The 27,685-nt window shown below is 50.8% G+C and overlaps 1 protein-coding gene across 2 annotated transcripts in view; it reads left to right on the top strand.

Annotated features, from left to right (window-relative positions):
* Positions 1–24,305, top strand: part of PNPLA7 (patatin like domain 7, lysophospholipase) — a 146,928-nt gene extending 122,623 nt beyond the window's left edge. For both annotated transcript variants that reach the window (XM_074160969.1, XM_074160970.1), the window contains exons 28-35: positions 2,790–2,859; positions 4,522–4,638; positions 6,975–7,123; positions 8,583–8,735; positions 11,430–11,537; positions 16,750–16,834; positions 22,368–22,471; positions 23,493–24,305. In XM_074160969.1, the coding sequence (XP_074017070.1) occupies positions 2,790–2,859; positions 4,522–4,638; positions 6,975–7,123; positions 8,583–8,735; positions 11,430–11,537; positions 16,750–16,834; positions 22,368–22,471; positions 23,493–23,573 (867 nt within the window). In that variant the 3' untranslated portion in view covers positions 23,574–24,305. The remainder of the gene's footprint in view (positions 1–2,789; positions 2,860–4,521; positions 4,639–6,974; positions 7,124–8,582; positions 8,736–11,429; positions 11,538–16,749; positions 16,835–22,367; positions 22,472–23,492) is intronic.
* The last annotated feature ends 3,380 nt before the right edge of the window (positions 24,306–27,685 follow it).

Genomic DNA, 27,685 nt, shown 5'->3' on the forward strand with positions numbered 1-27,685 from the left:
GGTGTTATCGGCGCGGGTTAACCTGTCATATCACTGGGCAGCCGGAGATTTAAAGCCGCTTAAGTGTAAAGTGTAATTTATAAAGTAACAGGAGCTGAACTAAGACGCATTAAGCCTCAAACAAATGTTTTCTTAAAGCATTATTTCAAAGCGTCCAAACTGCAAACATCCATCTTTTCTCCGTAGCTGGAGAGGTTTCGGAGGGGGGTGGCAGTGATTTCCAACTGGAAATGCGCATCAGCAGGAGTCCGTTATCCCCTGAGGAACTCAGAGTTGTGTCTGGAGGCTGATGGCAGCAGAACCTGAGAACTTCCTCCCCGAGGGGCTGGGGTGGAGACCGGCCCTTGTGTCTCTACAAAAGCTTAAAATTAGGAATCTCTGGCCCAGATCCACCTTTTTACTCCCTGTGGCTGTGGGGTGTCTCTCCTGTGCTTCTCACGCATGCCCTCATCCCTCTGCATCGGAGCCACGTACATTGAACTGTTATTTCTGACGTTGAAAGGGAGGTTTCCATTTTCTCTTAAATTTGCTCTCTGACAACCCCTGTACCGCAAGTGCCGCCCGGTTCCCACGGTGCCGTTTGAGGGGTAGCCCTGGTTACCAGCCCCCCCGGGATTGCTGCTGCCCATGTCAGCCAAAGGCGGCCCAGGAGATCAGCCTGTGTGAGTTCTTCCAGCAAAACACGCAGAAATCCAGGGCAGGGCACTTGAAAGAGATTTCTCAAGAAATAGAGTTATTGCTCCTCTGAAATTACCCATCCTTCCGGAAGGGCACTGGGCTCTGGAATTTTTATCCCCCGTGCCAGAAGCACAAATTGCTCTTGCGAGTCATCCCAGTGGGAGGGTCAGGTGTGAGGAATCAGAAAAGACTTTCATCAAGTCCTTTTTCAGACTTGAATAATGCTCTGTCCCCAAATTAAATGAAACGATAGCTGAGAAACCCAGTCTCCGTTACTGCCTCGTAGGCCTGGGTTTAGTCTCTTTTCTGCATGTGTTTGCATGATATTCATGCAAAATCCTATTCATGAAAGGAAGTGTCAGAGACTTCTTTCCCTCTTCCCCTATTTTTGCTTAAAATGTGGTTGCTGCAGAGAGAGCTGCGATCACCGGGGTATCTTTAGCGTGGAGAGACACCCCTAATACTCTCGTAGTCACACTTTATTCATCCGCCCTCCTGTGGCATTTATACCAGATGGGTTGTAATACTTGTGCAGCATCTGTTCGTCCTCCCCGATCTCACCATCTTCGCAGAGCCGCTTAAGAGATTAAACTCCCTAGAAAAAACCCTCCTTCTTGGCAGTTCAGAATTTCGTATTGAACAGGACAGAACTGTACACCAGAGAGAGAGGCTGAGCAGAGAGGGAGAGTTTCCCGGCTCGTACCGAGAGCTGGAACCCAAGCCCTGGTTTGGCTTCAGTTTGAGGCACATCAAAGCTGTGCCAGAGAAGACCCAGACACCTTGTCCTGTGAAGAAAGAGGCTGGCTGGGAAGGCAAGGTTACTTCTTCAGTCTCGATTGGGCTTTGCTGATTGACACAGAACCATCAGCTGTTGTTCTCTGGGCATAAGTTCAATTTATGCCCACAAGTCCTCCTCCTTCCCCTCTGCAGGCTTCACTAGGCACCACGGAGACTTTCCAAAACTATCCTCTCTCCAGCAAACCCTGAGGCAACTGAGACGCTGGTTTTTCCAGCTTAGTGGGACGTGAGTACCAACACGGCTGAACAACAGCAAGAACTTCCTCTGCCGGGAGCAGGGCTTGTTGGTTTGAGCCCCACTGAATAAACCTGTAAAGCCCAACCGTTCTCCTTATGTACCACGCTCCTCACTGCTGTGTTACCCTGCAGGATCTCAAGCAACCTCTGGGGTCTTCTTGCAGACCTACCTTGCAGGATCCTTTGTTCCTATAGGAAATGGTGCAAAGGTTTGGGTTGTCCTCTGACTCCAGGCAGGTCTGGGTCTCAGCAGCATTGCTCTGCGTCTCCTGCTGAACTGACCCCAGCTTCATCACCACGAGGTGCAAATTGAACGTTGCTTAGTCCAGAGGCCATGACTCATGTTCTTCCCTCTTTGTCTTGGGCTCTGGTGTCCCAGGGCTGAGGCGAGGAAGGTGCTGCCTGTGCAGTCCTAGGTTGGGGTCAGGGGGAGCTGAGCAGTTCCGTGCTCATCCGTGGTGAACGTGATTGTGGAAGACGTGCTCTGTGTGGTGGGTGAACTCCACCTTGGATGGAAGCTGTGGGGTGAAAGGTAGGAATGGCTGCACTGCGTGAGATTAAAGGTCTCTCCAGCTTAGTGCCATGTCTCCAGGGGAGGCCAAAAGGAGCAGGTATTTAGCGACCTAGATAAGAACTGAATATAGAAAAGGTGGGTCTTCACGTTGTCCTCCAGCAATAAACAGCCTTGGGGTCTCTTTAGATGAGAGTTATCATCAGACCACCACGCTTCATCTGAGAGAAAAACAGATACCAGAAAGAAGGTGAACTGTGGTTTGGGTGATGAGGCTTCTGTGCTGCTCTGTACAGACAATCTTCTGGAACAAGTGTGTCTTGCTATTAAAAAAAGGAAATAAGGATTTTTGTCTGCCTTGGTTCTGAATGAAATGTTTGCATGAGAAACAAATTTATGAGCTTAAACACAGGGCTGACGGGGTTTTCTCCACCCATGCAGGCCTTTGTGTCTGCAGCTTGCTCTGTGAAGACACAGAGGTTGTTGTTTGGTTTGTGCTAGGGATGGGCTTTAGTTTAAGTACGTGGTTAGAGATTTAGTCAAATTGGTTCCTCCTTTGTTGCAGGATCTGTGGATTCCTTACTTCACTATCACAACTGACATCACTGCCTCAGCCATGAGGGTCCACACGGACGGTGAGTGTGTAGCCAGGTCATAAATAATGACATGGGACTTCAGTGTCACCTCTTGTTCCTGGGATTTTCCTTGCCTTTAAATTTGTCTTTCCTTTTGTTTCTCCTTTCTCTGCTATTTGCTGAGCACCAAACTGTGGTGGTACGCAGATAACAAGGAGCAGAGCTGTTGGGATTAAATGAGATGCTATATTCACTGTTTAGAGATAAAATGGGTCCATTGACACCATTCTGTTTCCTTAAAACATCCCGCAAAGTGCAGGTGTTTTAGCCGTAAATGAGACCTAATGTGTCCAAAACATTTTAAGATTCAAATTCCCCTTAAATGAAGCTGTTTTCCCAATGGAGAGACTCCTGTGCCTGAAGCAGAGGCTGGGTTAGGTTCTCATTTGTGTCCAGCCCTGTGGGACACTTGTCTATCTGGGGTAACGGTGCCGTGACTCAGGCTCCAGCGAAGCCAGATCAAGCCCACCAGGAGCCCCAGATATTTCTGTGGGCGGCTGAAACCTTTGCTGCCACGTCTCTGATGTTTTGTCTTTTGAGCTGGGGTAAGACTCTCCGTTCCCGCCGTTAGGGCAGGAAACTCTTGGTTCAGTCTCGTCTTCTGACAAGAAGTCAGGGTTTTTCTTGGGTGGAAGTTCCAACTCAACTAAAGCTATTAATAATAAAACTCAAAGCTGCCAGCATTGACCTGTGCTAAACAGTAGGAGGGCTTGGCTTATAATTAGAAACAGAGCTGTTATGTATTTTAAAAAGACAAGAAAAAAAAAAAAATCAATTCCCGGTTTGCTGGAAAGAGTTGCTGTTTGAAGCACCAAGTAGTTAATTACTGAGAGTTGAGCTAACACTGCAAGTCTTATTTATTTTTGATATTTTAAAGATTCGCTTCTCAGACGAGACTCTTGGCCTCTCTGGAAATGCAATGTCTTCTCAGTTCAGCTGATGCAAATGTTAAGAGAGAAATAACTAAATCAGAGCCTTAAGCAGAATGTTTTACGGGAAACTGATCCAATCAATTTCTGCTTGATTAAACTTTCTGTTTCTAACAGCTTAAAAGATTATAACTTTCTTCCTTACAGCACTATTAACAGACATGTCCTAAGCAGAGATAAGATCACCACCATGTACTCACACTACTTTTACAAGTGGAAGTGTTTTGCTTATTACAGAGCAGGGAAAACAGCATTTTTGGCCTTCTACAGCATATATTTTTCATGTTCAGCTCCTGCTAAAAGTCTGGGTTTTTTGTGGATCTCTGTAGAACATAATGGCTTCAGCTGCACTTCAATCTGCTTATTCTTTCTATCCCTTTGTCCCCGGGAGAAACCTTTTTCTTTCCTTATCGGGGTAAGCTCAACAAAGCACTAAAGATGATCCCTGCAGTCAGGCATATGCTGAAATCGCCTTGAAGGCAATAAATATGAGGCATGGGCTTAAAACTGCGGGTTCCAAGGCCTTTGCCTGGTTGTACGTCTGCATAGCCGGGCTTTTTTTTGTTTCCCCCTCGCCAGGATTATGGTATAGAAAATAATAAACTGCTTTAATAACTTTCGAAGGGTATTCTCAGGACAGCCTCTATCTCTCCATTATTTTAATGAGTGCAAAAGCCCCTCCTCTGTGGCAGTAATTAACGCAGTGTCCGTCCCCTCCCTCTCGTCCCTGCAGGCTCTCTCTGGAGGTACGTCCGCGCCAGCATGTCCCTCTCCGGGTACATGCCTCCCCTCTGCGACCCCAAGGATGGGCACCTCTTGATGGACGGGGGTTACATCAACAACCTGCCGGGTAGGTGCACACAGCAGCGGGGAAGAAGCTGCCGAGAACACGGCCCATCAGACAGCCTGCAAAACTTTGTCCTCTTTTTTTATTTTTTTCCCCTCTTTTCCCCCCAAAATGAACCGAGGAGAAATATTGCAGACACCTCTATTCTCACGATGGTTGCCAGGAGTCATTGTTCTCAGTTTCCTAGGTGTTTGCTTTGTCACGGCTTTATTAAGACTATTTTTTGTTACGAAGTATTTCCTAATAGACAGATTCTGAACGTATAATTCCCAGCCAATTTTGAATTTATTTCAGTGCTCGCTGAAAGGAGGGAGCAGAAATTAAACCGCAAACGTATAGTCTATCTTTGAGTTTCTTTTCAAAAAGTCTCGGTTGAATAAGAAATAATTCTGAGAAAGCGACAGCATTAACCCTTTGTTGTTCAGGCTGGTGTCCCCCAGAGCCCAAAGGGTTCGGCTGACGGGCTGGGTGTCGTGGTGAGCTGTTACCACGTGGGCTCACGGGGTGTGTTCCAAGGGGTGTTGTGGAGTTTGGGGTGTTATGAGGACTGAACCCCAAAGAGTCCAAGGCGTTTGAATTCACTTGTGTGTGTTTGGGATGTGGTTTGTGTCAGGGCTGTCATCAGAAAGTCAGCAGGCAGGGGCTCAGGGGGGAGGCCGAGAGGGGACAGAGATACGTGGTGTCCTTGCAATTGTGTCCATGAGGAAGGAATCTAAGCTAGAGACCCCGCATCTGGGCAACCCGAGCCATTTCTGTGTTCCAGACAAACCCAGATTGCATTTTTCCATCAGGGCTGGATTTGCCTAAAAACCAGAAATGGGAATAACACAAAATCAACTCCCAAAATCTACATCTGATGTTCTCGGTTTGTGTCTGTAAGCAAAAACACGAATTGCAAAGTGAGGCACCTCTTCCACCTGCACATATCGGAGAGGCAAAGAGCGCTCCTGCAGGTGACACTGGGTGGAAAAGACACAATAGACTGAACGAGCCCAGGAATGTAAACCCAAGTTACAGAACAGATCGGATTTAAATAAGCCTCTAAATTAAGCATCTAAATTGGTTCTTCAGAGCTATGGTTTTCCTACGCAAAACTATTCTGGAAACTGCAACTATCTTGGACTCTGGGGGTGTGGAAGAAATATAAATTCACTCTGTGAGGTACATGTCCTTCTCCTCCCTCCCTTGGCACTTCCCTAAATCCTCGCCCGTACCCAAAGGCTGCAGCAGAGTCCTTTTGCTGACCTTGAAGTAGGAAGCGTTGCCTCATCTCTCTCCCACTTCCAAATATGAATCTTTCTCTTGGCTCCCAAAGCTTTTCTTAGACTGCAATCCTCCGGTTCCTGAGCTGTTCCTTCCCTTCACCACCTTCTATCTGTGGGGCTGGCCCCAGCACTGCTAGCTCTCCTTGCTGAGGCCACTGCCACTTGTGTCCTCTGAGTGTCCCCCAGATCTTTTGTTCCCATGAGAACTGCTGCACAAGGGAGAGTTAACGTGGGTTTAACTTGCTCCGTCACGTTATACCACCTCTAGTGGGACTGTGGACCCCAGCTGTGTGTGTCCCACCTCCTCTCCCCCAGCCCTGCCCTAGAGTTTTGCTGCTGCCTTCACGTTGGTGACAGTGTGGCCTCAGAGCCCAGAGTCAGGTCATCCCACCCATCTGGGGCAGAACATACCCCAGAAGGGATGTTTTCCAGCATTTCAGCAGTGGGGACTCACAGTTGGTGTGGAGCGGGCTACCAAGATGATGAGGGGCCTTGAGCATCTCTCTGATGAGGAAAGGCTGAGGGACTTGGGTCTGTTTAGTCTGGAGAAGAGAAGGCTGAGGGGGGATCCGATCAATGCCTATAAATACTTAAAGGGTGGGTGTCAGGAGGATGGGGCCAGTCTTTTTTCAGTGATGCCCGGTGACAGGACAAGGGGCAATGGGCACAAACTTGAATATAAGAAGTTCCACCTAAAGATGAGGAGGAACTTCTTTCCTGTGAGGGTGGCAGAGCCCTGGAAGAGGCTGCCCAGAGAGGTGGTGGAGTCTCCTTCTCTGGAGACATTCAAACCCCGCCTGGACACGTTCCTGTGGGACCTGCTCTGGGTGAGCCTGCTCTGGCAGGAGGTTGGACTGGATGATCTCCAGAGGTCCCTTCCAACCCCATATCATTCTGTCATTCTGTGAGCTGCCCCGAGGGGGAATGATCTCGGCAGAGTTGCTGCACATGTTGATATCTGAGGCTCTTCAAAGAGATGCTTGTGGTAGGTCCGATGTCAGGTTATACACTCCCTGGCTGTAGGTACCTGAGCTTTGGCAGCGCTGGTGCTGATACGACCTTCTTTCCCACCAGCTGATGTTGTGAGGTCCATGGGCGCAAAGGTGGTGATCGCGATCGACGTGGGGAGCCGGGATGAGACAGACCTCACCAATTATGGCGACTGCTTGTCGGGCTGGTGGCTGCTCTGGAAGAGGTGGAATCCCCTGGCCGAGAAAGTCAAGGTATTGTAGACTCTATTGAAATGGCAGCTGTTTCCATGGACGGAGCAGGAAGCTCCCCCGTGTCCGTTCAGGGAGCAAACCCAGTGACAGACCATTGTCCTTGGGTCTGAGCTCTTACCGTGGACAGCTGGGCAGTGCCCTGACACCAAAGGCGGTGACACGGGGAGAGGGTAGAGCCCCAGTCTGGGGAGGGGATGGTAGAATTGTAGAGCAAAGAAACCTTTTCTTAGAGGTGCATTAAGATTTGATAAAACCAGAATTTACGAATTTTCCCAATACGGGTAGTAACTCTGTCCAGTTCAGTGTGTCTATCCTGTATGTCTCTGAAGCGTTGATTTAGGGAGATTTTAGCACTAGGCAGTAATTAACATTACTGCTGCTGATGAACACAGGGCTGCAGAGCATGCTTGGGTTGGTTTTTTTCCTCTTGCATGCAGCCAGGCCAATTCTGTTACTTATTCTGCATTTCCTAAATTATCTGGCTCAGCAGCTGCCCCCTAAGGGAATACTGTTGTTTCTTCTTCCCTCCCAACCACAATTAACACATTCCCCTGTTGGAATTGGAAGTTAAATACTTGCTTGCACTTCCCAAAGCTGGGGAAAATACCACAAACTGTGGTCACTGCTCTGAAATCTGAAGTTTTCCTCTGTGATAACTCCCTTCCCTGAAAAGGCCTGGTCTCCCTGAGAAGTGGCCTGTTGGAGCTGGTGCAGCTGTGGGGTGCCCTGCTGTGCCTTGGTAGAGCTGACCATGCTCCTCCCAGCACGTGGTGGGAGCGTTTGGTGGGGGAAATGGAAGACCCTGACTCTTCCCATTAGTGCCCAGTGAAATACTCCAGCTGCCCAAATGGCTATAGGCACACATGGAAACATGGGATTCCTTCTGAACACCAAAAACCACTTTTTTTCACTGGGGGTGGTGAAACACTGGCCAACCAGGGAGGTTCCATCTGTAGAGATAGTCAAAACTCAGCTGGACGTGGTCTTGGACAACCTGCCCCTGCTTGAGCCGAGAGGGCTGGACTAGACAATCTCCAGAGGTCCCTGTTGACCCCAACCATTCTGTGAAATCTTGGCCCTGGTACTGTAGAGATCATCACCGATGTCTGCCTTGGAGCATCACTGTGTCCCTCTCACCTGGGCACAGGTCTCTCTCTTGAGGTACCACTGTATTCTGGAATGAGAGACTCACTTCAACCTTGAACTGCAGAAATCTCTTTGAAGGCAATTCCCTTTCTGCTGTGGATTCTGGAGACTCACTGGCCGCCTGTCCACGCTGCCCGGGAAACAGATGGAGGTGCTGATGTGCGAAGGCTTCAGCAGGCTTTTGTGTGCTCTTGGAAAAAAAAAAAAAATAAGTGGATAGATAACTTGCTCTTTCTCCGCTGTGAATGCAGAAGGTATTCTGAAGCAAAATTTCTGAATTAATCGTGACGGGTGTGTGTGGCCTCGTCGGCAGGTGCTGAACATGGCCGAGATCCAGACGCGGCTGGCGTACGTGTGCTGCGTGCGGCAGCTGGAGATGGTGAAGAACAGCGACTACTGCGAGTACATCCGGCCGCCCATCGACCGCTACGGAACCCTCGACTTCGGGAAATTCGATGAAATCTGTGTAAGTGCATCCTGGGGAAGGCAGCTCCCCCCTGTTGCCGTTCCACAGAAACCTGCTGCTTTGTGGTGCTAATTAGTGCCTAAGCTGTTGGGGAGTGAGAGGTGTCAGTTGGCAGAGAGCGAAGAATTGACGCTAAATAACGTTGTGGAATGATGTCATGGCTGTGAGGTCGGATTAACAGGAGAAATGGAGTTAGTAATCATGATTGTATAATGACCTGTGAAGGGATCAGCTGCCTCGCTCTGTCTCCTGACAATTCTTGCTCAGCTGCTCGCTAAAAACCCTTGGGTGTCTGAGCTGCTTTGGGCAGTTGGGGTTTGTCAAAGGGTGTCGTTTCTCTCCCTTCGTTATGGAGCTTGTTGTCGTGTGAAAGATTTGAAGGAGTCTGTAGGGGAGGCTGTGAATCACCCAAATGGAGGGCAACATGCTAAAATATCCGGCTCGGTTAACGTTTCAACACTTCTATTAATAAAACCTATCATCCGCAGTTCCTCTGCACCTGATAGAGTGTCAGGAAAATGGTACCAATGTCAGTGGAAGGACGTTGTAAAAAGGGTGGTACCAGGTTACACGTCCCTGGGATTTAGTTTTTTCCGTGTATGAGGAGCCAGCACGGGAGGAGCTGGCTCCAGACGTGCAGTCGAATTGTCTCAGTGACAGCATTCAGCTTTTGCAGCAAAAACGTCTCTGCCCAGGCTGGGGTAACGATGGCAATCCTGGCTCATTGCCTCTTGTCGAGGAAGTTATTTTACTGTCTCTTTCCATTTTTCGCCTCCTTCAGTCACGCAAACATCTGTCTTCAGGTGTTTCTACATGGCTTTGCTCTTCTCCTAAGCTGGGGAAAAAAAACCACCACCAGTTTTCTTTTAGATTGATCTTCTTTATAGATATAGTGAGAACCTACAATACTCATTAGGCTGCGGGTTGGTTTCTCTAATACCATCTTATAAATGCTAAACAAAACCAGTAAAACCATTAAGCCCTCCATATTTGCGTTGGAGAGAGTTCTTAGGACAGTAGCTATTCCAAACCGCCAGCTGATTTCCCCCGTATAAACATTTTCTCAAGGATATTTGGTGTCTCGCAGCTCCTGGGCAAACAGTGCTGTCTGCCAACGGTGGATCTAAGACTTTGCTGATAAATAATATTCTTCGCTAGATGGAGTGCCCTGGCCGTTTTGAAAACCTTGATGGAGGGGCCTGGTAGTTCATCACGGGGACAGATAATAAGCTGTCAAATCATTGTTCTGTCTCTGTCTAATTTGGTGTCGTTAAAGAGATTTAAAGACGCCGGGCAAATTTTTCTCAGTGGAATAAAACTGGAGAAAAGTGTGGTTTCTCAGAGATGTCACTTTCTGTGAGCACGTTCTTGGCACGAGAGGCTGCAGGTGTCAGGGGCAGCACCCTCCTGGATTTTTCACTCCCTGCAGTGCAGCTGAATCACTGCTGTCCACAGGGAAGATTTAAATGGCGCTGACCTTAAAGGAAAGGGCACCCTGGGCATCAGGCCGTTATAGGCTGCGATGTCGCGGGGTTTTTTATTTCAGCTCTGTACCTGGATTTTACAGAGAATAGAAGTGGGCCCCATATAACCAGCACATTCAAAAGAACAAAAATCCCCTCTTCTTGTCAAAACCCCTCTTCTGCGTCAGCCCAGTGCGATGTCGGCTGCGTGTCGTTTCCCAAAGCTCTGGTTCTGGCGGTTATTTTGGAGCAGGCTGTCCCAGCCAGCTGTAGATCCATCAGGTGCCTTTTCCTCTGGAGCGATCCCGGCCACCCGGGGCTGAGAAGCTCCGGCAGATTACGAGAGGGTGAATTCCAGCCTGAAGTGCCTCCCGCGCTTTGAACTCCAGCCCAAAAACCAGTGGGGAGGCAGTGCCGGGGCTGCTTCCAGCACTGGGGGGGGTTAGTGCCAGCGCCGGAGCTGGAAATAGGATCCGGGGCTCCCACACCTGTCGCTCTCTCCTTCCCGTTTGGTTTTTCAACACCGTTTCTGCTGTCTTGTTAGAAAAACTTGGAGCAGTCGGTGTATTTTTTCCAATTGTTCCCATGCTAGTGTTATTATTCCAAGCGCAAATTACTTTATGCTGTTAAATTAGAGGAACGTGGAGTTTGTGGGTTCGCTGTTGGCCATGTGCCATCATCTCTGCTCCCGCAAACTGGCGCTTGCACGTTCAGTGCCATCTGCCTTAACTTATTGCAAGAGATTTAGGAGCTGGGTGCCCAACAGTAATTTTTCCTTGCTAGAAAAGTTTCAAAATTTTCTTTTCTTGGCTATTCTTGAGCCAAGAGGGGAGAAGACACAAATTAATTTGTGGTGTCTTCTCCCAAAGAGCGAGCCAGTACTGGAAGGGCATTATATGCGCCCTGAGCTTCTCTTTCTATGGCGTTCCTCCGTGGGCAGCCTGCTTGAGGCCACTGCTGTAAAAATAGTTGTGTCAGGTGGCACTTTTCATTGCGTACCCTGGGGTCGGAGGTCAAGTCAGCGTTGGGACTTAAAATAGCACCTTGTTTGCTTAATCGTTCCCCTCATTCTTAGGCGGAACAGCGTGTGTAGCTGAGGCTGAAGGTAGCGAAAGTGCAGCCTGGCTTTGGGGTGGACCTCTGGGTTCCCTACGGATTTGCAAAAGATGGGACATAATGTTTTTTTAGCTATTATTTATTTTTTTTTTCTCCTGACTCTCTTTTTTTCCAGGAAGTGGGATATCAGCATGGGAAAACAGTGTTTAACGTCTGGTGCAGGAGTGGAGTCCTTGACAACATGCTGAAAGACAGGCAGGAGCCTTGCAAATCCAAAACTGATGTAAGTGTTGGGTTTAAATGTGCTGTTCTGCAAGAGCTGTTGATGCGCCTCGGGTTGTGTACTGCTGCTCGGGGGCATGACGGAGAACGATCCCTTGCCTCAAGTCCTTGTTGTGAGCACACATGTATTGGTTAAAACTGTATTTTAGGCAAGAAAAGGTATCATCTGTTTCTCAGCACCTGGAATCGCTCACAACACGACAATCCTCGAGGGAAGGCAGGATGCTCACCAGTAACCAGCTCTGGCTGAGACGCGTAGCCCATGGGTACATGTCTACACACCCAGGTTTTTCTTCTCCATCCCCGTGTGCCGTCCTGAGGGCACAAAAGCTGCTGATTGAGGAGCTCTGCACCGAGCTGGAGCGGGGCTGTGACTGCCCCAGCAGCTCCTGCCAGAGAGGATGGTCTGTGGTGAGGGGTGATGGGCCACGTTTGCACCCATCGCTCGCACGCGCGGGTGGACTCTGCCTCTCTGAGTAAAGCTGGGCAGGAACGAGTAACTTTCTAAGAATTATTTTTCATTTATTCTTGTGCCACAAACTTTGGTGATGCCTGGATATTGTTCTTGCTACTACAAGCTGGTCTGCCAGGGCAGTGGCTCTCTCCCATCAGCATCCCAGTGCTGGTCTTGGAGGATGAGAATTGGGATCGCTGGCATCAATCTCAGCCATTGCTGGCTTTCATGATGTGACTCAAATAGTTCTCAGATGCTTCCAGAAAACCTGAATTAGACCCTTGGAGATGTGTTTATAGCCAAGAGTTAAAATCCCTGCAAAGCCATAGGTTTCTTCCTTTGTTGCTTTTCTTCCTCACTCCTCTATTAGAAAAGACATTTGGTAGAGCCAGAGCCATCACTGCGGCTCCGCAGAATCCTGCAGCGCTGCCAAGGCACTGGGTTCCACACATCTCCTTGCACCCACTTCAGCACACCCGAGCGGGTAATGTACAGTTGAGTAAATGCCTGATTAGGGTAAATCCCCAGGCTACCTGGTGTTGCTGTGTGGGTACAGTCTCGTTAATATTCCTACTTAAAAGTAGGATAAAATTCTCTTGGCTTTACAGTTTGAGGTCAGCTTCGAGAGTTGGTCCATAACTCAAGGGCTGACTGAATCTCTTGGCAGGAAGTTTCAGTTGTTTTTAAGAAAGTTATCACCTTTTGGAAGACTTGGGTACAATATTATAACATATTGGCTTATTATCCTCACCCTCCTTTGAATTCCTCTGATTTAAAACCCAAGTGCTACAAAGGCTTCATGTTTTACCCGGTAATTCATCTTTATCGTCTTTTAGAGATGGGGAAATGAGCAGTAATATTTTAAGTGGTTGCTAAAATGTGTGATAACTGTAGTGGCCTCACTGAGGAAAGTCGATAGAGGTGAAACACGACATTGAGGATTTGCGGCTCTTCCAGACATCGGTGGTCGAGCACTTTCTCTAGGAGAGGCGTAGCGTGAGGAAGGGGAGAGGAAGGGACACTAGCCCAGAAACCGAGCGGTGGATGGTGCCCACATCTGAGCCAGTTGCCCTTGACCCCCGTTTGTCACCAGAGAGAGAAGAGCCTCTGTCGGGGGTGAGTCACTTGATGAAATGGGAATGGCTCCACTGGGATAAGATGAATGGCGCCCTCGGCTCCGGCCACATGAAGGGACCCAATGGCACTAGTGCCAATGGCTTCAGTCACCAGAGGAATCCCACCCAAGCTGCTGGCAGGGTGGGTGCTCGTGGGAGCAGCACAGCAGGACTGGGCTTTATGGAAGCTGAGGAGCCTGAGGAGCCCCAAAACTCACCAGGTTGTTATTTCTTACTGGGAAGAGGACCTGGACAAGGAGATACAGTAGGAGACAGGTCCCCATTCTGCCTCGTGTTCAGAGGAGTTTCAAGCTGGTCTGTGTTAAGGAGAAGTCAAGGGAGAGAAAATTGTGTGTGTCTCAGAAATGGTGCTATGTCCTATTTCATCCTCTAACTTTTATCGCCAACTGGTAACAAGCTCAAACATATTCATTGCTGTAACAAAGGGCTCTTTAGAAGAAGACTTCTTTTAAAATTGCCCATTCTATGGGATACAGTAATTCAGGCTCATATTTCAGTTAAATCATGGTATTACAGCTGTGCATCAAGCAGCATGTCGAACATTTACCACAATCTGCCTTGGTTTTTATGGCTCTTCAACTGCCCTGGAGACCAAATATGTCACGTACTCATTGCAGACAGAGCCTGGCGTTGCATTTCTGAGTAAGCCCTTGGTAACAAGGCAGAAAGTGCTGATTGCTGAGACAGGGAGAGTGTGGAAATAACGGGCTCGGGAGGGAGACTCAGCGACCTGCCTGGGTTCTGGAGCAGGAACCATCAGCTCTGTGTGTTCCCCACACTGACGCTAAGGCTCAGCCCCAGGCCGTGCTCCCTGCGACCCACACAGTCTGCTCTTCCTCTGAAAACCCTGGAGTCCGGTAAAAACCAACATTTTTTTCATTGGACTTTTGTTTCAGTAGATTTGTTTCTACAAAATAACAAGTATTGCAGGCTCCCACTGGGATGTTTTATCTTTTTTTTTCCCTTAGTCCATTAGAGTCACTGAAGTCCTTTAGCTCTGCTATCTTCCACGGATAACGGCTGATATTTTTAACTTGCCTTTCATTAGCAAAGGTTTTGATACTCTATATGTTTTAGTTCTTCAGCTATTTCTGGAGCGTTCAACATCTGAGAGCTGAGCGCGGTTTCTTATCATCTTGTTTCCATGTTGTGAGCGTTGAATTTTTACTTTAAAACTCCAGATATTTAATCAGTTAGGTACTTTCCCTTTGCTTTCATCATTCGATCACTGTTTATCTTGTCTCAGAAATGCAAATAACTGAAGACACAAACAACAGGAACCTCACATAAACTTCACTTGAACAACCCTTGCTCTTCCCCAGCGCAGAATAATGCAGTACCGTTAATTGGATCTCCTCGGGGAAGTTTTGTCTAGTGAAGTGTTATTCATAGTCAAAGCTAAATATAATCTAGCAGACTACAATAGTAACTGTCTTTCTTCTCTAATTTATTTAATAAAGATTGTGCCAAAGAGAATACTTTCCTCCTTGGGAAAAAAAAAAATAGTACCAGCAGAAAGGTTTTAGAGTAGGTTTAAAAGGAATCCGAGACACTTCTTTGCCTCGTGTTGACTGATGGGAGTGTGGTTTTGTCCTCAAAAGTGGGGAGAGGAAGTGCTTAAACGTGAAATTCCTGTTCGCAAAGCACCAGCGGAGGGTGGGAAGACACCTGGTTTCCCACAAACTGCGTTCCAGTGCTGAGGCCTTGGGGTGCAGCTGCCTCCCAAGCCTCCTCCAGCAGGTGGGATCGTCCCTGTGTCACCGGCCCAAAGAGATGGTCCCGCGGGTCCGGTCACCCTCACGGTGCCCTTTGATCTCCTCTGTCCTCGCAGCCCGTCGGCAGGAGCCGATGCTGGTTTTCCTCAAGCACCTTTTGGTGACGGTCGCTGCAGGATTCTATCCAGCGGTTCATACAGTGCCCGGGACTTTTGTCCCCTCCGGAGCCAGTCCCCGTCTGCTCCGTGCTCCCGAGGCCTGGCCTTCCTCCTGGCACTGGGTCTGGCTCTTTGTCCACTCGGTGAGAGTCCACATTTTCAGGTGTTTGCCTCCAACGTTGCTGTGTCTGCCTGGGGGCCAGAGCTTGCACGTATCCCTCTCTGAGTCATATGGCACAAAATGAAGATGTAGATGCTTTTTTTCCCCCCCTGTCCTGAGGAACAGCCTTCTGCAAACGCTTCCCTTGCACCATTCAGGTCGGATGTTCAAAGCGAGACTGGGCTGACTCACCCTTCCTGATGGTTCCTTAACGGTCACACTGAGCTTCTGAGCTTCCCGACTTTATATTTTAAAGTGTGTGTCCTAAGCTACTGCTGTTTCGTTTCATACAGGTATTTTTTTAATTCCCTCTGGGCTTTTCTCTGTCCGCTCCCCACCAGCTGCTTGTCCTGGATCCGCACCTTGCTTTAGCCGTACTAAATTACATCAAAAGTCAGTTAGGGATTAAAGGTCAATCTGCTGCAGCCATAATGGGCTGCTGCTGTGACCCCCCCAGGGGCTGTGTGATTCATGGTATCAGTGCTCTCACCAGAAGAGCAAAGAATTGCTCATAAAAACCCTGTGTTAGGAAACTGCCCTGTCTGGAAGCACGTGGCCGGGGCTGGGAGTTTGGAAAGTCGGCTGTGGCAGCAATTCCCGGCAGCCCAGTGCCGGTAACAGGCCCCCTGCCAGCTCTTCCCCGTCTTCCTCTGGGGTCGGCGTTGCTATTGTGCTGATTAAAATCACTGGTTTTAAAAAAAAAACAAACCAAAAGGTGAGAGGTGTTCAGGTTTCCATCTGGTGCCCTTGTGCCTGGCCCCGGGGAGGTAGGCAGGGCTGCTCACGGCACGGCATGTGGGAAGACCGAAATGGTTCTTAAATGCCAAAGTTGGGGTTTGTTAGAGGAGAACCTGGAGCAGGCAACTTCTCAAAATAGAGAGCGCTCAGCCCACTGCTTGGGTGAGACGGAGCAAAAATAGAGAGGGTTTATTGAAAAGAGGGATTGCAGTAGGAAATATTTCTCCCTGGGGGTGGACCACGTACCGTGGGCTCTTGCTCGTGGCAGCTCCTCCAGCTCCGTGGCTTGTTGGGGTCCCCAGGGGCATCCTGGTCACCCCAGTGCCTGGGCTGTCCGTGCAGCCCCCCACGGCACCGCTCTGCAGGGTCAGGGCAGGACCACCTGCAGCATCCCACCTGGGCACCAGAGCCTTCTCCCTCTCCCAAGGGAAGGTGAGAACTCCCTGGGGGCTGCACCCGGTCCCTCTTATAGAGAAACAGCGATGGAGAATGCACAAGTAAAATGAGCTCTGTCTGTCACAGAGTCCAGACCCTCCCGTTCTTGTCCCTCTGGTCTTTTCTATAGTATGCTAAATTTTTAATAAGGATTCTTGTTGCATGGATGGAGAAGGAGCCATTAGAGGTTGTCCCACAGTTTGCACTTGGGAATCCCGTCTCCTCCACCAGACCTGCATCAGGGGGGTTGTTCTGTGAATTACTCACTGATGAGTAATGGCTTTTGAGGGGGCAGAAGTGGAGAATTTGTGTGTCCAGAGCTTTCTGTCTGTTCAGTATTATTTTTATATGATAAAAATGTTTGGATTTTTTGGTGTGTATTTGTTAACATGCCTAAACCATAATGCTGTGTTTCAGAACGTGACCTGTCCCACCACCTCTTTTACGGACCTGGCAGAAATCGTGTCCAGGATCGAGCCCGTGAAAGCCCCCGTGGCCGACGGTGAGTGGGGTGATGGGGGAGGGTTGGGATGGGCAGAGAGGGCTCCTCGCTCCTCCTGCTCTCACTGCACTCTTCTGACAGCCCGTGCTGTACCCTGCGATGGCCCAGGGCTGGCTGGTGCGTCTTCTGAGCAGAGCCGCAGTGGCCAGTTGTCCCCCTGTCCCCAAAGCTCCATCCCAATGAGATGGGAGGTCTCTCCAGCGAGACCTGGACAGGCTGGAGAGTTGGGCAGAGAGGAACCTGATGAAATTCAACATGGGCAAGGTTGAAGGCTGCAGGGTGCTGCACCTGGAGAGGAATAATCCCTTGCACTGGTATAGGTTGGGGGCTGACCTGCTGGAGAGCAGCTCTGAGGAAAAAGACCTGGGAGTCCTGGTGGACAACAGGATGCCCATGAGCCAGCAATGTGCCCTTGTGGCCAAGAAGGCCAATGGCATCCTGGGGTCCATCAAGAAGAGCATGGCCAGCAGGTGGAGGGAGGTCATCCTCCCCCTCTGCTCTGTCCTGGTGAGGCCCCATCTGGAGCACTGGGTCCAGTTCTGGGCTCCCCAGTTCAAGAAGGACAGGGAACTGCTGGAGAGGGTACAGCAGAGGGCTACCAAGATGATGAGGGGCCTGGAGCATCTCTGTGCTGAGGAAAGGCTGAGGGACTTGGGTCTGTTTAGTCTGGAGAAGAGAAGACTGAGGGGGGATCTGATCAACGCCTATAAATACTTAAAGGGTGGGTGTCAGGAGGATGGGGCCAGGCTTTCTTCAGTGGTGCCCAGTGACAGGACAAGAGGTAATGGGCACAAACTGGAACATGGGAAGTTCCATCTCAACATGAGGAGGAACTTCTTTGCTGTGAGGGTGGCAGAGCCCTGGAAGAGGCTGCCCAGAGAGGTGGTGGAGTCTCCTTCTCTGGAGACATTCAAACCCACCTGGACACGTTCCTGTGGGACCTGCTCTGGGTGGACCTGCTTTGGCAGGGGGTTGGACTGGATGATCTCCAGAGGTCCCTTCCAACCCCATAGCATTCTGTGATCTCCAGCCTCAGCTGTGCCTGAGCTCGCCCCAGGCCAGACCCTCTGCGTCCCCCTCCTCCAGGAGAGGCCGGGGGTCGGATCTTCCTGCTGAGCGAGTGGGATCTGGAGTGACTCAGTGGCTGCATTGCTTTTTGCACCGTCTCGTTACGGGGAGCCCCAGTGGCCTAACGAGGAGCAGGTAACGGTTCCCGCATCCTTACATGAAGGTGCTCGGGTGCTCCAGCCGTGCCCTTTGCAGAAACTCCCGGTACGTGCCCTGCCCGAAGCTGGCTTCACAAAACGGATCCCAGCTTTGCAGCCCTGAAATTTCCCAGCGTTTCACCAGGGGCTGGAGCTCTTTATAAACAGTCTCTCCCCCTCCTCCCCATTCCTTGTTCTCGCAGAGGGAAAGCTAAAGTTAGCAGTGCTCCCATCTGTGACTGTTTGTAGAGATGTCCCTGTGGTAATTTGAAATGCTAATTGCCATCATATGCCTTATGAAGGCAATATTAATCAAACGCGGTTGAAACAGCCATTGCGAATAAGGATGAAGAGTTCATGTAACACGGTTATTTAGGGCATGGGCATCGAGACCTGCTAAGGTGCAACCAGTCTACTGGGGTGGATCTTCCTCCTTTATATAGTTTCTGATTCCTCGCCCCCGTCGGGAAGACCTGCTGCTGCGGGGTGAGGCCATGAGCACGGGTGTAACGAAAGGACACGTCTCGGAAAGGAGATGTGGCAGATTTTGGGCTAAGAGGGGCTGTGCGTGGGGCACTCGGGACGGGATGGTCAAGTGCCATGTGCTCCTCATGGACACGGGAGGCTGTTGGTTGTGGAGACCCCATAGGAGGGGGGAGGATAGCAGGCTTGTGTCACGCATCTGGGGGCCATGTCTTGAAGGACCTTTTACGTTTGTGTTGTGGGTGACTCCATGCGCTGTTTGCAGGGACCTGGCCCGTTTTTCAGTGAGCAGTGGCTGTAAAGGCATTCCTCTGAGGGTGGCATCACCTCGGTGCCTCCAAGATGCCATTGCTTTTGCTAAAGAGGTCTCTGGAGCTATGCGGGGAAGGGTCTGCACCAAGGCGAGCTCAAGGGGAAGGTGGCTGCTCCCCAGCAGTGGCTGTGGGGCTCTCAGATGGTTCCTCCGATGTGCTGGTGAGCCCTTGGTTTGTCTGCTCCTGACAGTGGTGAAGATGGTCTGAGCGTTTCTGTCCCATGTCAGAAGACAGGGTGCTTCTTGGTAGCCTGGCTGAGAAATGGCACCGTCACGAGGGGAGGGGGGACTTTTTTCTCCATGGAATTCCCTTCCTGAGCGAGATCTCAGATGCCAGGGATGTAGAAAGGCTCTGCCTGACAGGATACCGTAAGGCTCAGGCTGGGTGGAGAAATTAGGTCAATAATTTTGTTCTAAAGAAAGAAAATGACGATGATCACGTTGGGCTTGACTGGGAGAAGGGGGAAGCGTCAGTACCGAGGGTGAAAGGCCCCGATGGGCAGAGGCTGGTGGAGCCTCCAGGTCAGGAGCCGTATCTTCTCTGGGGAGAAAAGTCAATGAAGGTTCCTCTTTGCTCTTGAGCAAACTGAGAGCAATGATTGAAACCATTAAAAACAAAGAGAAAAATGGAGTGTGTCCCTCGGGAAGGAGTGAGGAGAGGGAAGCTGGGCAAAGCCCCATGCTGGACCCAGGTACCTGCACTGCTGGTGGGCAGGAGGGGAAGTGGCTGGAGGAGAACAGAAGCTCCTTTTCACAGCTGAGCCACTGCGGTTTGTGGCCATGCTTCTGTTCTGCATCCAAACGCTTCCTCGATTGGGATTTTCTGTCTTTGTTCAGCTGTAATTGCATTGTATGCAGCCGTGGCCAGGGGAGCACAGATGCCATCCTCCAGGGGTGGCTCAGCTGCGGCTCTGGTCACGCTCCCACCCAGAAGGGATTTCTGAGGACCAAAGTCTCGCAGGCTCTTGGCTGATTTCCCACAGCGGGTTTCACGTCCCATTTTTCAAAGCAGGGATGTCCCCATGGCCAGGTTCCACAGCATGAGGTGGCATGCTCGCTGCACGCCATGGCTGAAGGAGATCCTGCTGTGTAGCAGAGCGATGGCAGCAACAGCCATTGGGGAGAGAGATGTTAATCGTGGTGTCAAATCCCTGGTCTTGGAATACAGCTGAAGCAGAAGACATCCCAAAACCTCCCAAGGGACACAGTTATCATAGAATCATGGAATGGTTTGAATTGGAAGGAAGCTTAAAGCCCATCCAGTCCCACCCCCTGCCCTGGGCAGGGGCACCTCCCACCAGACCAGGTTGCTCCAAGCCCCGTCCAACCTGGCCTTGAACCCCTCCAGGGATGGGGCAGCCACAGCTTCTCTGGGCAACCTGGGCCAGTATCTCGCCACCCTGAGAGTGAGAAATTATCGGGCACTAGGTCACCCTTGGCACCTTTGCTGCTTAGAAGGTACTTTCATCAAGCAGCAGTAACGCACCTTGGGTTGTGATGAGCGACCAGGTTCCCTGATTTACATCGAGTTCTGTCAGTGCCACCGAGGCAGAAACCTTCTCACCACACAGCACCCGTTCTCTTCAAGTGTGGTGTTGCCTGCAGAAATCAGGCACATACAAAAGAAATGCTGAAAGCTACAGCATCACAAAGCAGGTCTTTGGCGTGAGAAGTGTGACCGTCCTGCTGTGACCACGCTCCCCCGGTAGCAGTGGCTCGGGAACCTTTCCCTGGTGGTATCTCCTCTTCACTGGCTCGGTTTGGAACTGTGGTGTTTGGGTGTTGGTGTGGTGAGCAGGGCACCGAGGTCCTGCCTGATGCTCCTGGGGGGTTTTGTAGTGTAAAGGAGCCCCTTGAGCCCCAGACGCTCAGCCGCGAGGGGGGTGATGGAGGGTGATGGTTGGGGACAGCAGGACCACCTTCTGTTCTCCTTTCCCCTCTAGTCCTCCAGCACCCGGAGCTGCTGTGTGAGGGATGGGAGAAGGAACACGCTTCTCCTGTTTTTTAGTATCTGTCTAAAGACCTCTTAAATGCTTGGAAATAGTGCTTGGAAAAATCCAAGAGTTTGGTTTTGATGGCAATCAGCTTTATCGGAGCTATAAACCGCAAACTACTGTTGGTGCTCTCTGCTGCTCTCCAGATGAGTTTCCACTTTCTCTGGTGTGTTTCATCAAAGATTATCAGTCATGTTTTTAGTATAAACTAACGATAATTCCCTGATCCACAGTAAAAAAAAAAATATTAAAAAACTCCAAATGTCTTTAATCCTAATGTTGTAGCAGTTGGTCGTAGTTATCGTGTTAGAAGAAAATGCTGTGGAACAGACTGTGCTGTTGTCTTCAGCGCGGAGCAGATGCTACTGACTGTTCCCAAAAGAAATACTTAATCAAGGATCTGGTTTAAACACGAGCCGCTTTCTTCACTAGTGGGGTGAAAAACCAGGTATTGCTTCAGCAACTCCAAGCACGCTTGAATTAACTCATGGAAGTGGTGGAAAACCTAGTCTCAAAAATAAAAAAAAAAAAGATTTTCTGCTGTTTTAGTGCATTAACTCGCATTGTGAAAAACCGCATGCCGGAAGCGGTGCAGAAGGAAGGTGGCCCAGTGCCGCTCGCTTTGTCCCGCTGCCCGTGTGCCGTGGTGCCAGGCTGGGTCGGGACGGGGCTGGGGGCTGCCCTGGGGCCGGTGATGAGCCCCTGCCCTCTGGTGAGCGCTGAGCTGCTGTGGGAGATGGGTCCCATTGGCAGGAGACTCCCCCGCTCTCTTCTACAGAGCCTAAAGCGATTGCCAGGTGCTGGAAGAGGCGTTGGGTCGGCACCGGTGGGTCTGATTCTGTGGGAGCAGGTTGGGGACCGGGGGCTTGGTGGCATGTCCTGCTGCTGACCACCATGCCTCTGTGTCCACGGCTCTTCAGCTTCCCTAAATTATGTTCATCTGCTGGATTACCGGAGAGACCAGCTGATTGTCCCCTGTGGAGAGGAGGGGAGTGCAAATGTCACTGTGGACCAGGGATTGTGAGGCAGGGAATTACCATCTCTTGCCCTGTGTCTGGAAGTTCCTGTTTTCAGTGAGTCTGTGACCGGTGTGTCCAGGGGAGGTTGGAGCTTGCAGGCATGTCTTCTGGAGGTATCTTACAGCTCTTGTCTGGACTGACAGGCGGGAAACAGCAGCTATTCTTGAAGAGCGTTCATCAGGGAGCACCTCCCCATTGCCAGCATTTGTGTCCCATTGGGCTGGGCAGCCAGCGGCCACCAGAATATCATGGACAGTTTGTAGCTCACTGCTCTTGCTCCAAGCTGTTTAGATTCTGGAGGGCCCCAGGACACCAATTCACATACAGGACACGGTTTATTTTGTGATCTGGCTGGAGAGCAGATATCTGTGTTTGAGTAGCGCCAGTTCCCCGAGTTGGCCAGCAGCCACCCTGCCCCGAGCCACTGCTCGACGGAGACAGCTCTCCTTCCCCTGCCAGTGGTCTCTGCCTCTCTCCGTGCTGCTTAAAACCGGTGTTTTTTCTCTGCTCTCTCTGTAGATGAGTCAGACTACCAGACTGAGTACGAGGAAGAAATTCTGGACAACCAGAAGGATGATTATGTTGATTTCATGAGCAACCAGGCTGAAGAAGACTCCGACTCGGTACGAACTGCCCAGCAAACAGGCAGCGCCTGTGTCGATGCTGAGTCCCCTGGGAACGGTGTGCGGTGGGTGCGAGGCGGGGGTGTCCGGAAGGCTTCTGAGAAAAGCACCTCAGCCTTGCTGAGGGCTGTGCAGAAATAACCTTGCTCTTAGTGGTGTTGTGTGGGGCAAAACCTGGCCCTGGTTAAAACCTGGCCCCGCAGCGCCGTGGGTTTGCTTGTGAGGGGTCGGGGATGGAGAACATACAGCACAAGGAGGGGCTGAGGGAGCTCCAGTGCAGAGGAGAAGGTCTGCCTGCAGCTCTCTGCTGGGTGGTGATGGAGGAGACAGCAGCAGAGATGCACAGCAAAAAGATGAGAGGCAACAGGCACAACTTCTGCTAAAAGGAATCCTCCCCGGCTACAGGGGGAAATATTTCCCAGTAAGCGGGGCTGAGAACTGCAATGGGCTGTGCAGGGAGATGGTGGAAACTCCATCCCTGCAGATACCTGAAAACCAAATAGATGTCCTGAAGAACCAGATCTAGCATTAGAGGTAGCCCTGCTTAGAGCAGAACCTTGTATTATGTCCTCCAGAGGAACCTTCCAACCAAAGCTGTTTGATTCTGTGGGGCCTCAGGTCCGCCCTGAGGTCAGACGTCCCATGACGTTGCCCACAGCCTGAGAAGCAAAGCTTGGAAGGGCTGTACCCCTGCTGTCCTTACTCGGACTAGCGTGGCCAGCAGGTTTAACAGGTGAAGCCACCTGTTGTGTTGGACATGAGCAGTTTCTTAGTGGGAGCAGGTGAGCGGATTGGGAAAGTGCCTGCCCATGCGAGGATGTAAGATGGTTTCGGTGCCTTGAGGAGCTGGAGTGGTGGTGTAAAGATTTTTGTTTGCTGGGCAGATCTCCGGTGAGTAATGGTTAGTGAACAAAGAAAGGGTGGAGGGGAAGAGGACAGATTTTATCCAGCTCAGAGAGGATGCTGAAGAATTAATTCGTATTTTTTTGTAATTTTTTCGTAATTTTTTCCCCTCCTTCAGGATGAAGACATGCAGATAAGAAGGCGCAGGAATGTCCCCAGTGTGGGTGGCCAGGCCAGCAGCACGGGAGAGCCAAGCTAGCGCTCAGAAGAGTCTGACCTTGCTGAGAGCTACAACCATCGGTACTGACAGCAGCCGTATTTATTAAACATTTTAAAAAAAAGGCAAAACAACGTCTAGTTGAAATTAAGCGAGCTTTCGTCCTTCTCGGGACAGGGTATGGGGCATTCAGCTGCCAGCACTAAGCACAGGTATCTGCATCGCGCCCAAGTACCCCTGGACCTCCCGTGAAGGGAGGCTGATGGGCCCCACACTCCGTAGAGGTGCCGATACGGGCAGCCGGTTATTTATCCCTCTGAGACTGGCAGAGGGCAAACGTGCTGGGAACGTGCAGTTAAATGCTGCCTTGATTTTTGCTGCTGTACGTTCTAGTCGCTGTTTTTCCTGCGAAGGCCCTTTGCGTGTGCTGAGCAGGCTCCGAGCGGCAGCACCGGAGAGAGGGAGGGTTTTGCGGGTCAAGGCAGCAGCGTTGCTTTCTTGTCATATGAATCAGGTAACTGCGTAATTAACTCCTCAGCGACTTTGAACCACGTACTTGTGAGCAGTGCTCTGATAGGAGCCAGTCTGAATGTATTTCACTTGAAATCTAAACCTAAGAAATCAATTAATGTGAGTGCTAGCTATAGAGCCTGTATCCTCAAGCCACCAGCAGAACATTTACTGACGGATCATGGAGCTGACACTTGCCGGGCAACTCTGGAATCACTATTTGGTTGTATTTGCCCTGTGAAATAAAGTTCTTTTGCTGGATTGAAATGTCCGCGTGGTTCTTCGTGTTGAGAGAGAAAGTTGTCAACAACTAAGAGCCCAACTTGCCTCTGCTCCTGTCAGACCTGCAAAGAAACACGTGTGGTTTTCAATTCCTCGCCCCAGCGGGAGCCACTCGGGGTATTGGAAAGAAATCTCAGGTGCTTTTCCCCCTGTCCCGGTTTGAAGTAAAACTGAACCAATTTTCTGTTCTGTAACTTTCCATCCTAGCCAGGCCTCCTCTAACTCTCTGAAATTAACGGCGTGTTGTGGAGAAAACTGCTCGTTCTCAGAGCAGTAAGACCAGTGTTTGTGCTCCGTGCCAAGGGATGGTGTGCAGGGAGGCCCTTGCTTATCCTTATTGCCATAACAACCAAGGGCAGCCAATTTCGTTATTTGCCCCCTTAGGGGGTCGGAAATGGAAAAAACGTAGAGGGGTCACATCTGTGGGGAGGAGGGGACAGGAGAGGTGACCCAAACCTGACCAACTGGGGTATTCCATCCCATCTGCCCCATGCTCAGTGTAAAAGCTGAGGGATCAAAGGGTCAGCCCCTTCCTGCGATGGCCGACGTCCAGAGAGGACTCTGTCTGTCCATCTGCCTTTGATCCCGATCCGTGTGTTCCTGACTCCAGAGCTGGAATCCAGTTCCCATCCGTCGCTGAGTCCAGTCTGGGACTTCCCCAGTGCCTGCTGGTGACGTGACTGTCATCCTGGGAGCTTGATACGGTTTTGTATATATTGTATCTATTTCATTATTTTCTTCTTTATTTTTATTATAATATTAATTCTTCATTAAAGTAGTTCAGTTCATTCTAAACTTCTGAATCTCCTTATCTCTTTCTCCTCCTCTCTCCTCTCTTGGGGGGGGGAGCAGGGGGGGAAGGGCCATCTGTCGGTCTGGTTTTGGTAAATTCGGCCGAAACCACAACACCCTCCCGGGGGCTGCAGCAGTCGATGTGAGTTGGACCGTGTTCACAAGTCCCCTGGTGCTTGCTCTTCTTGTCTCACATCTGTCATTGCCGATAGTTCCCCGTGGCTGGATAATCGAGCTAATTCTTGCTTTACGTAAACTCTTCTGCTCGGTGGTGGCTCTGGGTGCTGTTGCCTTGAGGGGGTTTGTCATCTGACCAGAGCACCGAAGATGTTCCTCAAAGCTGCCTCCTTTGCTGAGCTCTCCTGGCCTTCTGATGTGCGTCAGCAGCCAGTGGCGATGCCTCCAGGTGTGACCAGAGCTGGGCAGCGCAACTTTGAGGCCAGAACAGTGTTTAGTAGCACCACTGAGGACTGTGGTGGTCGTAAATGCTGGGAAGTGTGACCTGTTCTCTGTATTTAACCTCCTCCGCTCTGCTGGCACAGGCTCTCCTTCTCCACCTGCTCTGCATCGTGTTTTCCTCCATCATGTCCATGAACGTGCAGCCTTTGCCCAGGGAGGCCGTTCCTCTAACACAAAATGGTATTTTCAAGTGTCAGAGCCTCAGGTCAGCGTTTTGTTGGCAGAGAGGCCCCAGCTGTCCCTGTGGTGAGACCACCCAGCCTGGCTGCACCTCCAGCTGGCCACAGGCCCCTGCAGAAGCGGTTGGAGACTTTCCCTGCAAGGATCAGCCAGATCTTTGGTGCAGATTTTGGTTAATGCATTTGTACAGCAGATGTTGCAGTTGCTGGAGGTCGTTCCCTGCCATTGAAAAGAATTAATTCTTGCAAGGAAAAGTTAGAAATGGCTTTTGAAGTGGAGGTGGAGCCGCCGGCAGCTGGGACAGGCTGCCTGTTGGGCTGGAGAGCTTTAATTTCTGTTGGGATTGGTTACAGGGCGGGTGGTGATGCCTGGGGGAAGGTGCTCGTAAGCTGGGGATGAGCCTGGGGAGGGTGGGAGTGGGTGCAGGTGGGTGCCCACCTTACCCTGTCTGCTGGGTAAGCACAAGAGGACATGTCTTGTGTAAGAACGCAAGAGGATCACGTCTGTGCAGCAGCAGCACAACTTAGAGCTTTGTTTTTCTGATGGGGGGATGCAAACCAGATGTGAGTCCCTTCAACGTCTGTATTTATAGGGGGTTACAGCACAGGAACCTTCCCCTGGGAAACGGAGAACGGGGCTGGACTACAGACCAACCCTAGGGATGACAGGTCCCCTGGTTGCTCTTACCAAACCCATTTCTGGCTAGTGGCCTTCAGCCTTCGAGGGATACACTTAAAAAACAAAAGTGCCTTCAGCAGAGATTGGATCAAGCCTCCTGATGAAGGACGGATTGTCATTTGTAGACACCTGCGTTGTGCTTCCTGTAGCAGCCGCCGCTTCTGCTTGTTCCCTTTTTCCCAGCAGCTGATCTGGCTGGGGCAGGACGGGCCCAAGGGTTGTTTTCCAGAGGGATGATGGACCCCAGCGCTGCGGTATCGCTCCATGCTGGTCCAGGAGAACGCTTCCCATCTCTTCAAACAGGGAATTTCCAAGTTGTGTCTCCTGTCTCTACGCTTCCCGGCAGCCAGACTCGCTCCCGGAGCCGGGCTGTGAGCCCCTGGGCTCGTGGCCACATGGGTGGAAGGAGTCGCAGAAAACAGAAAAATAGTGGGCTCCCGGGTGTGCAATTAGAGCCTCTATATTCGCTTTGTGCCCCCACAGGGAAATGGCGCTTAGTTCAGATGCCCGAAGTCAGAAAATAAACCTCTGCTGTGAGACCGAAAGTCTCTTCTAAATAACTGATCACAGCTTTCCTCCCCAGCCGCCTTCTCCGCAGCTGAGCGCTGGACACGGAGACAATCTTTCCTTCTGCGCAGAGGAAGGTAAAACAATTATGGTACAACTTTATAAGCAAAATAATTTTTCCAGCTTGCTTCGCTGCTGGCTGCGGTCTGCCCAGCTGCCTGGTCCCATCAGTGGTTCCGCTCCATCCTGCACCTCCTGGGTGCATCCCGATGATCCTGCGCTCGCATGTGCAGTTCCATGTGCGGAGGCTTTAAACACATGGACACCCAGCCCTGTGCTAGGGGTGGGTGCTGGGTCACCCCTTCATGCCCCGGACTCTACAGCGACAGTCCTTGTGGCTGCAATGGAGCAGGAGAAGGGTGCTTTGGAAGAGCCCGAGTCTGCCCGTCCCGGGCAGGGCCACCATCCTGCCAGGCCTCGTGGGTGCTGGCTTTGGCTGGAAACCACCTGCTCCCCCTGAGACTTCTTCATGGGCCTTTACCAAAAGGTAAAGTCTGACTAGGAGCTGGCCGGATTTGGCCTTGCTGGAGGAGACAAACCGGCTGCTGAAACCTTGAGCGAAGAGGACACAGAACTTGTCCCCACAACAAGCCTGATGTCAGCCAAGGCCAAAAACGAAGCAGCAGGATGGGAGCGAGGTCCTGAGGAACCACGGCCATGAGCGGTAGCTGCGGTGGGAAAGGTCC

This window comes from Numenius arquata, chromosome 19 (genome assembly GCF_964106895.1).
Source record: "Numenius arquata chromosome 19, bNumArq3.hap1.1, whole genome shotgun sequence".
NCBI classification, from domain to species: domain Eukaryota; kingdom Metazoa; phylum Chordata; class Aves; order Charadriiformes; family Scolopacidae; genus Numenius; species Numenius arquata.